The following is a 15368-nucleotide window of genomic DNA, read 5'->3' as shown; positions in this document are numbered from 1 at the left end:
CTGTGACTATTTCTATCCCTTTTTCCTCGGTGCCGTTGGGACACCTGTCCAGCAAAGTACGATCGGAAATGACGGTTCTACCCCTCCTCCTCGTCTGCTTCACCTCCATAAAACCCCCACTTGTGCCCAGGGCTTCACCTCCCACGTCTGCGAGGAAGAGGCGCTGCTGTGATTGCGAGTGCGAGGTATGTGCATTCCCCCCACAAATCTCGGCCCCCCTCTCCTCCCTTCGCTTCTCCCGATCCGTAGAAAAGCTTCGTGCCTTTGAGGGATGGAGTATGCGTGCTCTGTTTGATGGTCAGAGGCTGAGAAAGGAGCGAATTTTTCCAATCGTTTTGTGAGCCCAGCGGTTACGGTGTTTCGGGGTTGTTTCAACAGTGGAGGGGATTTCGATTCATGCAGGTTCTTGGCTTTCTGGATGGGATTTTCCTTTTCTCGTTTAGTTGATTTTTTCAATAAAAGTTCCTGGCTTTCTTTGAGTATATTTGTTTCATCTGCCTGCTCGAGTGGAAGTGGGGTTTCTACCGCTTGATATTTCTTCTCTCTTTTTTTTCCAGTGTATTTCTTGTACTCCCCGGTTATTACTTGCTTATAAGATAAAATTCTAAAAAAAAATAACTTGGTTATAAGATTTGCAGTTTTGATTTGGTCTGCCGTTGAGGATTCTTGTGTTCTATGGCTCGTCTCTGTTTTTTATAGTGTGCAAGATTCTTCGATCAATTATTAGCTCTTGATTTCTATTGGAGGTTATTGGCTTGTGGTTTGTGTGTGCAATGTGCAATGCAAGTTCTTGGCTTTGTTGACGTTCCAGAGTGTAGTGTGGTTCTTTGATCTGACTGCTTAAGAATAAAGCACCTGCCTTTTGTAACATGAGGATCCTCAATTTTTCGTGTTTGTGTATTCTTGTTTCTTGTGGTGGTTACTTGGTCAAGATTATTAAGAATCCTATAGAATTAGGATTCTTAATAAAGATATGCACTGTTGTTGAGGATCCTCATGTTACAAACATTTTTTTTCTTTCTGAAATGTGCAATATTGTTCAAGTTCCTAGCTCTGCGTTATTGGCTGAAGATGGATTTCATTTACAGGTTATTCCCAAGAAGACGAAGTGGTAAAAAGCTATGGGCAACTCCTGCCTTAGTGCTCGTAAGGATTCCCTTCGAGATTCTTAATCTCTTTTGCTTGCTACTAACCTACTAGCTACTGAAATTATTGTGGTAGAAGCACAGAACACGGTTCACCAGTGGTGTCAGTCGATTCTGTTTCAGATTTCTGATATTTCCATGTAGAAATAAAATGTCAAGAAAAAATTGTAATTTTAGTTCCTGGAAACTAGTTACCTTTGTCATCGTGTTGAGCGGTTTGGTCTCATTTATCAGAAGGTATAGCAAATGGCATAGATAGATATGAGTTTGAGGCTTGAACTACTAGTTTTCATAATCACTGCCTATTGACTCTGGCTAGGTGTAATCTTGGCTACAATATGTTGGCAGTGGTTAATTACTTGTGCCATGGGCCATGGCCCATGAGGTTATGGCATGTAGTTTTGTATAGGAAACACTTTGATACCATGGTAATGCTTGTTTGCTGGATGATTTGGAAAGAACAAAATTCACACGTGTTCAATCAGTGTTCCCATACTATTGGCCGGATCTTTTTTAGATAATGAAAGCTTTATTTAGACTTAGTTAACTACATCAAGATGATTGGCATGTAGTTTTGTATAGGAAACACTTTGATACCATGGTAATGCTTGTTTGCTGGATGATTTGGAAAGAACAAAATTCACACGTGTTCAATCAGTGTTCCCATACTATTGGCCGGATCTTTTTTAGATAATGAAAGCTTTATTTAGACTTAGTTAACTACATCAAGATGATACAATCAAACTGAGTCACTCTTGGCCTCTGCATAAAATGCACACAGCCAAAAAAGAAGAAAGAAACAACTAGAACATCTCCCAAGCCCCAAAGTTTGACAGAAACATATATCTTAGTGGCTATCAATCCGTAGGCTAGACCGCCACCCATGCTCCTAGGTAAAAAAACTCCTGTGCCACCTGGTCCAACTGTCGAGATACCACCGTATATCTTAGTGGCTATCAATCCGTAGACTAGACCGCCACCCATGCTCCTGGGTAAAAAACTCCTGTGCCACCTGGTCCAAACGTCAAGATACCACCATAATAGTATCCCGCAGTCCCGGTTGGTGGAGGATAGCCCAGGTACGTAGCCACCGGGTAATTAAGGTGATAACCTGCAAAGGAGAAGACACATCTTGTTATCAAAAATTACTCCATTCCTGCTTAGCCAAATGGACCAACATAGAGCTGTTGCACCCATCAAAAGTAGATTCCTCATTTATTTGGGGACACATGATAGCCAACTCCCAAACATATGACCAACATTGCGAGGAGGTTTCAGATTAGAAGCCAACTGAATTACAGACCACACCAAGCGAGATAAGCGGCACCGAAAGAATAAATGTTGGATAGTTTCATCCTTGTGACAGAAACAACATGTCTTGTTGCCTTTCCAATTTCTCTTAGCAAGGTTGTCCTTGGTGAGAATTACTCCCCGACGTAAATACCAAAGGAAGATTTTAACTTTTAGGGGTACTTTCACCTTCCAAATCCGTCTATTGATATTCGGAACCCCGCTATGTGTTAGAGCTAGATAATGAGATTTGACCGAGAAGACCCCATTCGGGGTGAGGTTCCAGTGAAACTCATCTTGCTCCTGTACCAAAATCAAATCAGCTATGCGAGGCAATAAGTTATGCCAAGCAGCTAGTTTTGCACCAATTAAATCCCGTCGCCATGAAAAGCACGGAGGATTGGTTTGGAAAATCTGTGCGATAGTCGATTGTTTATGCCTAACTATGTTATAGAGACAAGGATATTGTTCTCTTAACCAGGCATTACCCAACCATTTGTCTTCCCAGAACCTAACTTGGGAGCCGTCCCTAATCTTGAAGGATCCAAAACGGAAAAAGTCTTGTTTGACCTTCATAAGACTAGCCCAAAAATGTGAATCCCCCGCTTTCCAATAGGCTTGAGATAAAGGTTGTGATCCCAAATATTTATTGCGTAGCAATTATTGCCATATTCCATCGGTGGTAAGTAGTTTGTATAACCACTTACTAATCAACGCTTTATTCTTTATCTCGAGGTCATGAATTCCTAGCCCCCCTTGTTCTTTGGGACGACAAATAATGTCCCACTTAGCAAGCCGATATTTCTTCTTATGTCCATCCCCTTGCCAATAAAACCTAGATCGAAGGTAATCAAGTTTTTTAAGTACCCCACTAGGAATTGCAAGGAATGACATCATATACATTGGGAGACTGCTAAGTACTGAGTTAATCAAAGTAAGTCGTCCTCCCAACGAAAGAAGTTTTCTTTTCCAGCTACTCAATTTCTTCTCAAATCTCTCGACCACTTCTTTCCATTCCGCATTTCTCAACTTCCTATAATGGATCGGAATGCCCAGATAACGGAATGGGAAGTTACCGACCTGGCAGCCAAAGAGCTGGTTGTATTGATCACTATAATCAAGTGCTTCACCAAAACAATACAGTTCACTTTTATGAAAATTGATCTTAAGACCCGACAACTGCTCGAAAGCTAGAAGCACTGACTTCATGTTCTGAGCTTTTTCAAGGTCATGATTCATAAACAGCACCGTGTCATCGGCATATTGTAGAATGAAGAGTCCCCCATCAATCAAATGTGGTATGACTCCATCAATTTGCCCTTGTGTTTTGGCTCTGTTTATCAATGTGGCTAGCATATCAGCGATAAAGTTGAATAGGATTGGGGAGAGAGGGTCTCCTTGCCGAAGGCCCTTTTTAGTCTGAAAAAAAGGCTCGACGTCATCATTGACTTTGACTACCACGCTTCCCCCGGAAATGAAAGACTCAATCCAAGATATCCACTTGGGTGAAAAACCTTTCATACGCAGAGTTTGTAGCAGAAAAGGCCATTTAACCTTGTCATACGCCTTTTCGAAGTCAATTTTGAATATCACCCCACTCAACTTCTTCCTATGTAGCTCATGAACTGTTTCATGTATGATGACGACTCCATCTAAAATGTTTCGTCCACGCATGAAAGCAGTTTGGGTCGGGTTCACTAAATGGTCAGCAACCGAGCTAATTCGGTTTGTAGCCACCTTAGTGAATATTTTATAGCTGACATTTAACAAGCATATGAGTCTGTATTGTTGGATTTGATTTGCTTCTTTAACTTTTGGAACTAGAGTAAGTACCCCAAAATTTAGTCCGAAAATTGGGAGGCTACCAGTATGGAATTCATTAAAAAGGTTCATCAGGTCATGCTTAATAATGTCCCAAAATTTTTGGTAAAATTCAGCTGGGAAACCATCTGGTCCAGGAGCTTTATTATGCTCCATCGCAAAAATGGCTTCTTTCACTTCTTCCGAAAAAGGAGCAGTAAGCAAATCATTTTCAGCTTGTGAAACTTGAGCCATATCACCAATTATGGACTCATCAAGCGAAAACGAGTTCTCCTCTGGTGGTCCAAAAAGTTTTTCATTGTCTTATCTTTGGTGACATTAAGGACGAGATCACAGTGTGGAAGAAAGCAGAGTTTTTCATTGTCTCTGATGACTAAGTGTTTGTAGTGTGAAGGTTTTTGTCTTCATGCCTTTGAGGTGGGATTACTATCAATCTCACACTGGTTTCGACAACTTGTCGATGTAATATTACTATAACCTATACCTCCCTAATCTTAATGAAATTTGGTCGGCCTTTTTCATCAGCTGACTTGACAAAAAATAGTATTATGTACTAATTCTGACTTTACTGCAAAGAACGGATAGTTTTTCGGAGTTGTCTTTGTTCTCATACGATTAGATATGCTCTTATATGTGGACCAAACAATGATGTGACATACACAACAGCAGATTTCCTGCCTTACACGGGAGTAACTCCTCTTCCTTTCTCCCTTGTGTAGTTTGAGTTAATACACTTGACATCTTGATTTCAGCCGATGCACTGCTGGTAAAGATCCATAATCCAGTGTTCTTATGGAAGGTTTATGGCTTCTCAGCGCTACTTCAGAGGGGAGCTTTAGCAGCCAAGTCTGCTGCATTTCATTGCTCTGGATACAACTGGTACGTATAGCTGTGAAGACACTACAGCGGTAATATGCATTAGATTTAAAACTGCATGTGACTAGGCAGATACCATGCGTCATTCATCAGTTCATTTGATATGTTCAAGAGATAAAATAGTTGCCTATAAACAATAAGAATTGCGAAATAGTCTTACATGTTCACGTCCCTTAAAAAAATCAATGTAGCTAAGTAATTAGTCTCAGCGCCCTATAAAATGGAAATTGCAAGGGGATGTTTGATAGGATGAATGAAGAAATTAGGATTTGTTATTACTTCAGCCTTGATTTTTAATCTGAGTTGGTATTATGCTCATTGATTCTCATTATACAGGTACTTGAAAGTGTCTCCAATGCATAAAACCCTTGGTGATGGAACTCCACATGTTGCTCTTTCTCTTGTGCTGTCCCGACTAAGCTTTAAGCCAGATTACACCATGAATGCAGTGTTCGTGCTGTCAATGTACAACCATTCGAAGGGAAATTTTCTTGTAGTCAAAGGTAATTTCCTGAATTTGGAGCAGTATTGAACATATTATCTCAATTCCACCGCTTTAATTCAATGTGTAAATATATATGATCAAATAGTTTCCACATTGTTTAATTCACTTTGTGTTGTCTTATGCTACCAACTTTGGTTTCATCAACCTATCGATATTTGCAGTTAACATATGGTAGTGTTGTATAGTGCATACATGATTCCCCCCCCCTCTTAAGAACAAATGTTCAATTGTTGTGAGGTCTATTTATGTTGCAGCCTAGACTACATTTCTCTAATATTGCCACATTTTAACCATGAGCAGCTAGCTACAACTTCGACGTCAAGAACACACACTCAAGGAATATATGCTTGATTTCCCTTGAAGACCAACTGAAATCATCTGAGTATCTGCTTGATGATACTTGTGTCCTTGGTGTGGAGATATTACAAATAGATGTGTGCCGTTCTCTTAAAAAGAAGAATGTTAAAGTTCAGAGGTTCTCTTCCTCCAGAAGAAGAAGTTTGTCTCTGTTCAGAATCTCTTCCTCCAGAAGAAGGATTTCACTAAAGGGGATTACACCTGGACCATGAACAACTTCCCTGAGTTGGATTTGAAGCCATCGGTCCTTTCACCTGCATTTGAAATTGGCAGACGCAAATGGTATGCATCTGTTCTGGTTACAATTTTGTTGATGTTTATATGTTACCGGTCCTTTCTGTGTGCAATTTGTTCATTATCACAAATTAGATTTCTAATTTCATGCTGGCCAGAAACATTGAGTTGTTCTTGGCAGTTGACATCAGTAGTGGATTCAATTAGAAAAAGGTAGTTGTCTTCCATGTCCTGTATATCGTACTGCAAATATACCATGTTCCAGTTAAATTATCTAGGATTTATCTCTAAGCAATAGACCTGAATAACTCCAACGGTAGTATATTTTCAGTTAGGGAACAATATTTCTAGTCTGTTAACATAAACGACATATCTTATTTCTGATAGTTAAATCCTATTTAACAGCCACTTGACATATGTATCAACAACATTATCTTCCGATGAACCTAGAGTCATATGGTATATTTTCCCCTGGCATGAGCACTGAACTCGTTTGGTCCCAGGTTCATCAGAATGTATCCGCGTGGTGATGAGTACAGCACTAATTCCCTTTCCATGTACTTGTTCCCGCAATCCTGGGACAAGCTCCTTCCAGAGCCTGGGATGATGATCGAACTGACACTATCCATCCTGAACCAAAACAATGCGCAACTTCACAAAGTTTCAGGTTCAGCTTTTCCATGACAGATCCTGTGGAATGAATTTATATGCAGGGACTGCTTCATTTTTTTGCAGCATCTCATTCTTAGTTTGTCTCAATCGCAGGTCGCTTTGTCTTTGCTAGTAAGAATGGCTGGGGATGGTCCAACTTCATCGCGCTCAACAAACTCAAGGATCTTGTCGGATCAAGCTGCATTGTCAAGGCAGACATCACCATCATCGGGTCATCCAGTGAGAGTCAGATTGTGGTCTGAGGAAGAAACAATGCCCTTGCATCCTTCTGGCAAGAACACCTGCCAAACTATCTATGATAAAATTATGGTAGCATCACAAAGAACTTGTCTGATCAATGGTATTCTTATGGTAGTTAAGATGACCTGAGCAATGGACGCTGAGAAAAATGTAAGATATGCCATGCTATCTATCTATGTAGAACTGGAGAGTAATGTTATGTTCTGAACCACTTTTATGCATGGATGGTATAAGCATTTGCCATTATATATTGTCATCTCGGTGTCTTTAAATTCAGCATATGTTAATCTGCTGATCAGCCTGTGTTGTTCTGCTTGATGATGCCTCTCTGAATTACATTATCGTTTCGAGTTTTTGACAACTTGTGTTTGTTGCATATGCTGCCATATATGGTTTAATTGGTCAAGCCCTGTACGTGCTAAACGGGCCCATCAATCTTGGCCCCAAAAAAATCAATCTACTGGGCCTCGTTTTTTTTTCCTGTTCCCTATAAATCTCAGGATTATGTGTGTGCCGGTGGAGGCGTTGATCAGTTGAGATAAACGCGACGAGTTCGTGTGTGTTTGTTTGGGCGGCGACTGCGAGGGCGATCTGGCTGTTTGCTAGGTATGTACATTGTCTTTCTCGCAGATGACAAAAAATGGTGCTTTCTTAATTTGGTTATCTGATGCCATTATGATCTCTTGGTAAAAGAAAATCCTTTTCATTGAGTGGATTAAGGTACACTGATCCTACATCTGTGATCTTGTCGTTTCACTAGCAAAACCTAGCTGCTCATCAATCCATTGTTTTCTAGAGTTCTTGGTTATGAGATATGCGATTGTTACATCAGTCTGGCTGGACTGAAGCTTTGAGATATATATTTTATCGTGAAAGCTGAGACTTAATCTCTTGTTATTGATTATCACCTAGTATATGCTGAGGTTAATTTACTGGAGACGGGATCTAAAAAGGGAGCTCGAAGAGAGAACCATGGGCAACGTTGCTGGACGTGCTGCAGGTGCTTGTAAGTATTCTTTTCTGAAAAATTGCTCTCTCAACCTGGATCTCATTTGAAGTTTTCTTTGTTCAGATTAGATTAGACACTAGTAACACATTAGTCATTCTAACCTGTACATCGGTATGTATGGGTATTTCAAGTTAGTGCAAAAGATATTTGAGCAAATGGGCAGTAACATTAGTTTTACTTGTGTGTACTGCAATTGTCAATGGGCAGACTTGTATTTTGGAGTATAAAACATAGCATTCAAACCCTAATGAAGTTTTAATTCATTCTGCCAAAAAAGATAAAGTTTGAATTCTTAGCAGTAAATTTCTCTTCAGTGCTATATGATTTTGAAAATGGTTACTGCTCTCAAAATGGAGAAAGAAATATTTCGAAAATGATTAATTCCTAAATTCAGGTACAGTGTTGTCTATGCTAATTGAATTCACCAAAAAATTACAAAGTGTCCTAATCTCATGAGTAGATTCAAATGGTTTGCATGGAGACTTATGTACACTGAAATGATTAAGGAATGTATATATCGATCCTTTAGGACTAAAGAATCAGTATGAGGATGCTTAATTATATGGTGCCAATTTGTTGAAGGATAAATAATTTGCATACCACTGAAATTTTACATATTCTCTATCTACCCACGCTCTGATTGAGAAATTAGTGCCAAATAAGAGATTGAATACTTCAGTGCAAAATTTGAGATATCGGATTGGAATAGGGGCGCTGCTAGAGAAAGGGTATTGTCCAAACTAGGTGTTAACAGCCCAAAACCCACTCCTTAGTATTAATTAAAAACCAGATATGCCCACAAAAGACACAAGACACAAGAATGTGCTGGATAGAAAAATATAAATGATAGTACAACGCATTAACCTAGCAAGGGATTTGCATGCGCATATATATTTGTTACAGTGCGCTCAATGTTATTTTTCTTAAAGAAAATTATTCATGGCAGCATTATCATGGTACTCCCTCTGTTTCATAATGTAAGTCATTCTAGTATTTCCCACATTCATAGTGATGTTAATAAATCTAGATATATATATTAACATCACTATGAATGTGAAAAATGCTAGAATGACTTACATTATGAAACGGAGGAAGTAAATCGTATCAATGATGTCCTAAGAGTTTATTAATTGATATTGCAAAATCAAATTTCAGATTCCAAGGAGCCCCAAAATGCTCCTTTTGTAAAAGAACGTGAACCAGCTTTCCAATGGAAGATTTACAATTCGGATCCTCTGCATTAGAGGTACTAATGCAGAGGATGAACAGTACCACGCGTTAGAATCACTGTGGACCGTCGGATCAAGAGTGAAAGGACCAGATTGTGTGATACAGTAAATTCGGAACAGTACCAAATAGTGCGCTACAGTGTTTTGAATCCTGTAGCTACAGTAATCGACACTGTTCATGGCATTAGCTAACTGTTCCCCTCACATGAACAGTGCTCTTCTGCATTACGGCAGACGATCCGGATCCAAGATTTATGGCTTCTCTGCGTTATTTCAGCGAGGAGCCACATCAGTCACCTCTGATTTGTTCCACTACGGTGGGCACACCTGGTATGTAATATCTAGTTTGGTGGAAGGAGAATTCTCATTTTATTGAATATGATGAATTTAAATCTCCATGGATAACAATAATTAAGCGATTGATAGGATGGAAAGAACAATATGGAATACACAAACATTTCATGCCACTAACTATTGGATCAAATTCTTGATGGCACACATCCCTCTATTCTCCTACAGGTACTTGCAAGTGACTCCAATGAAAAAGAAGGGTTGTGGCCTTGACGAACCATTTGTTGCTGCTAACCTTTTGATGGAGAGTAATTCTACGGTCTTTGAGGAGGTACCATGAGGTACTAAAAATTTAGTGTAAAATTTGGTATCTCATGATATCTTATAGTAACTAGGTACCAAGAGGTACCAAATTTACAATAGAAAAATGGTACCTCCTCAAGAACTGTAAAATTACTCTTTGATGGATACTCGACAAGGCTTGAAGGAGGATATCGTGGTGGACACGACATTCGAGCTGTCAATTTATAACCATTCAAGAAGAACACACCATGGAACAAGAGGTAGTTTTGTAATGAACAAGTTAATTATCCATGTTTTTTTTTGCATGAAACACTCAGCTGGTATCACAAAAATCTTGATCATATGGACAATCACATCTCGAGAGGAAAAATTTTATGTCTAGTTGTCTACTCTTTTAAGTAGCTCAAACAAGAAACATGAATATATGCACCATATATGTGCCAGTGCTTATGTTTTCTTTTTCCTCTCTCAAAGTGTTTAATTATGTTTAGTTTACTAACATTTTACTTGGATGCACTCATGCAGCGAGCTACAAGTTCCATTATCCAAAGTACTACTCAGAGTACACATACCTCATTCCCCTTTCGAAGCTACAGGATGGTTCAGATTTCCTTGCTGATGATACATGTGTCTTTGGTTTGGATATATTGAGAGCAAGAAAATTTAAACCTACGAGGAATGCTAAGGGTGTTACTATTCAGCATGTCTTTCTCCAGACAAAGGGGTTCATGCAAGGGAACTATACATGGAACATTGAGGACTCCAAATTGGACTTAAAGTCCATAATCTGTTCTCCAAAGTTTGATATTGGTGAACATAAATGGTATGCACACATGGTACCAGTAAGTTTTATGTTTGTTTTTATATGATTTGAATGAGTGTGTTATTAGAACACTAACAGTACTTGTCTTTAAAAAGAGAAAGGTGTTTCTCTTTCTTTTTTTTAACATTGTGTAGTTAAACCATCATATATATTTGTCTTTGTGCTGTGTGTTATGAGCTAGTGATCGCATGTATTTATTTGTGAAACTTAGGAAATGAAATTCTTTTTACCATGTTAGCAAGCTGGATTGATGCCAATATATATTTTTACCATATATATGTTTTTATGATCATTGTATTGCAAGTCTCCTACTATTTAGCTTATCCCTAAGATGTACTTTATTTCTCATAGCACATCTTAGACTTTCAGATTTTCAGTTATGCGACCATAATAAATGGATTGGATTTATTCTTATGTCAGGTACCTTCGTGTTGATCCATATGGTGATTATCGCAACCGTGACTATGTCTCCATCTACTTATGCCTTGATGATAACTCCAACATGCCTCCAATTGAGTCCGCGATCATGGCAGAATTCATCATATCCATCCTGAACCAAAAGAACGGAAAACACTCGCAACAGAAAGGTTCATCATATCAACTCCTCCAGTTTTCAATTGCATTAGAATTTGACGCATTTCGAAACAGGGTTTACATTTACAACCCATTTGTTTTTTGTGGCGAATTACCTTCATGTATATCAATTTTACTTTCTCCATCTCTTATTTGTTTTTGTTTTTTGTTTTTTTTTGGCGAACCACAGCCCGGACCGTGTTTTCTTGCAAAGGAATTGCTTGGGGATGGCACAAATTCATTCGGAGAGATCAGATGAAGAACACAAATGCAGGATTTGTTGTTGGATCGAGCTGGACAGTTCAAGCAGAAGTCACTGTCATCGGCTCATCCAGCCATGCATGATGGTGAACTGAAGAATTTGAAAAAAAATAGTTACATATCCCTATGTATCTCTCTCTAGCTAATGTCATATGTACTGCTTTGCTCTGGTTTTTCTCTTACATTATAAGATGTTTTAGATTTTGAGTGGATTCATATATGTTATGTTTAAATTTTATAAGGTTATGTTCTTTTGGAGGGGTTTGGAACCCCTTCCCTCTGCACGGAAAACGGAGCGATAGATTAACACGTGATTAATTAAGTATTATCTATAAAAAAATTAAAAAAATTGATTAATATGATTTTTTAAAGTAACTTTTCTATATAAACTTTTTACAAAACATGTACCGTTTAGCGATTCGGAAAGCGTGCACGAGGAAAATAAGAGAGGTGGGTTGGGAGGAACACAGCCTAAGGAAGGAGTAGTATATGTACTTCATAGGTTCAAATTTATGAGGACGTACGAGGGATGAAACAAATACTGTTGCTGATTATTGACTTGGTTATAAGGAGTAATTAGCAGTTGAGTAGTTAACGGATTGTGCATACAACATAAAATAAGTGGTTTAAGCAATGCATCAAAGAAATCGTAATTCTACTTAAAATAAAGGAATTGTAATATTAGAAATACAGAATAACCATATTATCTGATGAATAAGCTAAAAAGAATAATAGAGCTAAGTTAGGTGGTGTTTGAATCTCCTGAATAAAGATGAAGATAAAGATTAAGTGTTTCACGTAAAACGAGGTGGTAATAACATGTGATTAATTGAGTTTTAATTATTACAAACTTGAAAAATGGATATCCAGTCGTAATCGATTAATCTGATATTTTAGATCAACTTTCATATAGAAAGTTTTCGCACAAAACGCACCGTTTAGCAGTTTAAAAAGCGTGCCACGAGAATCCGAAATTTTATCCACCCTTACAAAGAAACGAACGGGGCCTTAATCTTTTCAAGAATAATAGTGTGGCTAATAAGTGAAAATAAATAGAGCTAATTAAGTTAATCTTTTTAAGAGGTAGCTAGCTTGTCTAAATCAGCTACCACTCCATCTATAAGAGACATTATACACATATACTTCAAATACAATTTTCTCTTAAACTACTCATCCGATCTACGATCCGATTTCACCGTTGTATTTGTAACAATTAAATCTTTATAACAAGATCTTACATTGATTATATTCTGATGAAAAATTATAAATTACTTTTATAATATATCTAAATTACTTTTAGATTTCACTAAATTACTTCTTAGACATGTAAAAGTAAATTCAATGAAGCCTAAAAGTAATTTACATATATTATAGAAGTAACTTATATCAAAAAGAAAGTAACTGTAATGAATGTCTTTTTTAATTGGATATGACTACACAGCTAGTGGTAGCTAGCTTGTACTCCATCTAGTATCTCCTTTCAACTTGAAAAATACAATAGTATCTTCTTTTCTCATTCTACATGAAAAACAAAAATGAAAGGAAAGAAACAATCGATGATTAAACAGATTTATAGAGAGTTACTTTTGAACCATGCAAAAGTTACTTCCAATTAACATTGAAGTTACTTTTAAAAATTGTTAAACTTATGTGTGTTGATCTGTGCTGATTAAATTTAATTTCTAGATAAAGTCATATTTTTATCCCTACAACGAATTTACTTCTATTGTCGCAACAAAAGTACTTCCGTTTTGTTTTAAGTTACTTTTATAATATATGTAAATTACTTTTAGACTCTATTAAATTTACTTTTATATGTCTAAGTTTTATATGTCTAAGAAGTAATTTAGTCAACTTAAAAGTAATATATATATATATATATATATATATATATATATATATATATATATATATATATATATATATATATATATATATATATATATATATAGAAAAACTATTCTACACCCGGGTATAGAATAGCTATTCTATACCCCTCCTCCCTCCCAAGGGTCACACCCACCTCCCCCTCCTTACCAAGGCCCAAAACCGACCTCCCACCGGTCAAACCCACCTCTTCTCACCTCTCGTCCCAGGATGGTGCAGTAACACAACGACCACTATGCAGTAACACTGTGTCTTACGTGCAGTAACAGTGTTAAAATATAATTGAAACATAGTCATGATGGATCTACTTTTGATAAGCTTTTTTTTCTAGCATCATGGTGCAAACGGTTTTAAAAGCCCTTACATCACTTGGGAGATATTGTTATTCAAAACTTGACATTTTTGCAATTTGTCTCTCCACAAGTAGTAATACTATACAATTACTTGTTACTACTTGTCTGTTGTACGTTACTACAATCGCATCACGATGTTACTACACTGCGTTTTACTGTATTTTTTGGGTAGTGTTACTGCATAAACACGTGGTAACGTGTACCTTTCGTGCAGTAACACTTTTATTTTTGTGTAGTAACAAGTATATGGTTAGCTTCTGAGACTTTTAACCTATATATTTTTGTTTCAGTTCTTGATTTACTGTAATTCACCACAATATTACTGTCACATCTTACACATGCAGTAACACTATATTGGTGGGAGGAGACCGGTTTTCTTGAGAAGAGGGAGGAAGAACGGTTCTTGAAGAGGGGAGTACGTAGATGCATTTTGAAGTTTAACCCTCTACATGCAGTAACACTATAGCATCATGGTGGGAACGATTTTAAAAAAAATAATATATATCTTGTGAGACATTGCTTTTCAAAGATTGGCACTTTGAACTTTAACCCTCCACATGCAGTAACAGAATGTGTAACTTGCAGTAACAAGGGCATATACATGCAGTAACATGGTTTTACCAAATGTATAAAATTGTTCAAAACACTCCTACATCAATCAGACCTCGCTCAAAGTGACGTACAGACATTACCTATAGCCCACCTATTTAATCTTCATCTCGTAAAAATGACATATTAAAACTACAATTATTGTGCAGTAACATAGTTACTTTGAAGTGGTAACATACACCTACCATGTAGTAACACTTCTACTTTTATGCAGTAACAAGTATATGGTTAGCATGTGAAGCTTTAACCAGTAATACTAGTCACTTGAATGTAATAACAACCTATATATTTTTGTAGTAACCGGACGTGTTACTATATTTCATGATGGCGTTACTACGAAAAGGGTGGGAGTACATAGATGGAGGAAGGAGACCGGTTTTCTTGAAAAGAGAGAGGAAGGCCAAGTTTTTGGGTAGAGAGAGATAGGGAGAGGAGAAAGCGGAGGGATCATGAGAGGGAGAGAGAGACCGGGATTATATCTATTTTGTTACTACACACTAGTTACATTATTACTATATTTATTTCACACTGTTACTGCGGGGTTGCAGTAACATATAGTACAAAGCAGTAACGAGCGGGAGTAAATACTAAAGTTTAGAAATCGTTAGTTATACAAACAATAATCAATAGCGTGGTGGTGACCACTACTCATGAAAATTCAATGATGGCATATCATGTTACAATAGTAATCTATAATTCATAATTCTGATGGTAATATTGCTATAGCTGTGTAGTAAAAGATTTGGGATAGTGCAGTAAGATGGTTTGAAGTGTATACTAACAACCATCCTAGTACCATTACTACATGTTTTGTGCCAAATACTACAGGATTTAGCACGTATGAGAAGATAAAAATTTACTAAGAAAACTCTATCACAATTGAGAAATAG

General features: G+C 37.4%; 1 protein-coding gene and 1 pseudogene across 2 annotated transcripts; both read left to right on the top strand.

Moving 5' to 3' along the window:
* Positions 1–143: 143 nt before the first annotated feature.
* Positions 144–7438, top strand: LOC107275298 (uncharacterized; annotated as a pseudogene).
* Positions 7439–7590: 152 nt separating this feature from the next.
* LOC136351238 (uncharacterized) lies at positions 7591–11870 on the top strand. 2 transcript variants are annotated; one of them, XM_066304989.1, is made up of 7 exons: positions 7591–7746; positions 8053–8146; positions 9592–9708; positions 9898–10232; positions 10498–10795; positions 11216–11382; positions 11559–11870. In XM_066304989.1, the coding sequence occupies exons 4-7, from the start codon at positions 10133–10135 to the stop codon at positions 11711–11713; spliced, it is 720 nt and encodes a 239-aa protein (XP_066161086.1). In that variant the 5' UTR covers positions 7591–7746; positions 8053–8146; positions 9592–9708; positions 9898–10132; the 3' UTR covers positions 11714–11870. The 2 variants fall into 2 exon arrangements, with proteins under 2 accessions (XP_066161086.1, XP_066161087.1); XM_066304990.1 differs by lacking the exon at positions 7591–7746 and adding an exon at positions 9305–9507 and having other exon boundaries at positions 7760–8146.
* The last annotated feature ends 3498 nt before the right edge of the window (positions 11871–15368 follow it).

This window comes from Oryza sativa, chromosome 10 (assembly GCF_034140825.1).
Source record: "Oryza sativa Japonica Group chromosome 10, ASM3414082v1".
In the NCBI taxonomy this organism is placed as follows: Eukaryota; Viridiplantae; Streptophyta; class Magnoliopsida; order Poales; family Poaceae; genus Oryza; species Oryza sativa.
This window is presented reverse-complemented; position numbering and strand designations above follow the sequence as displayed.

What these genes read in the sequence shown, in the direction of transcription:
- LOC136351238 (XM_066304989.1), top strand. Translation starts at nt 10,133, where the DNA reads ATGGATACTCGACAAGGCTTGAAGGAGGATATCGTGGTGGACACGACA. An exon ending in GATATTGGTGAACATAAATG is followed by an intron (nt 10,796 to 11,215) that starts GTATGCACACAT and finishes TTCTTATGTCAG; the next exon opens with GTACCTTCGTGTTGATCCAT. An exon ending in AAAACACTCGCAACAGAAAG is followed by an intron (nt 11,383 to 11,558) that starts GTTCATCATATC and finishes GGCGAACCACAG; the next exon opens with CCCGGACCGTGTTTTCTTGC.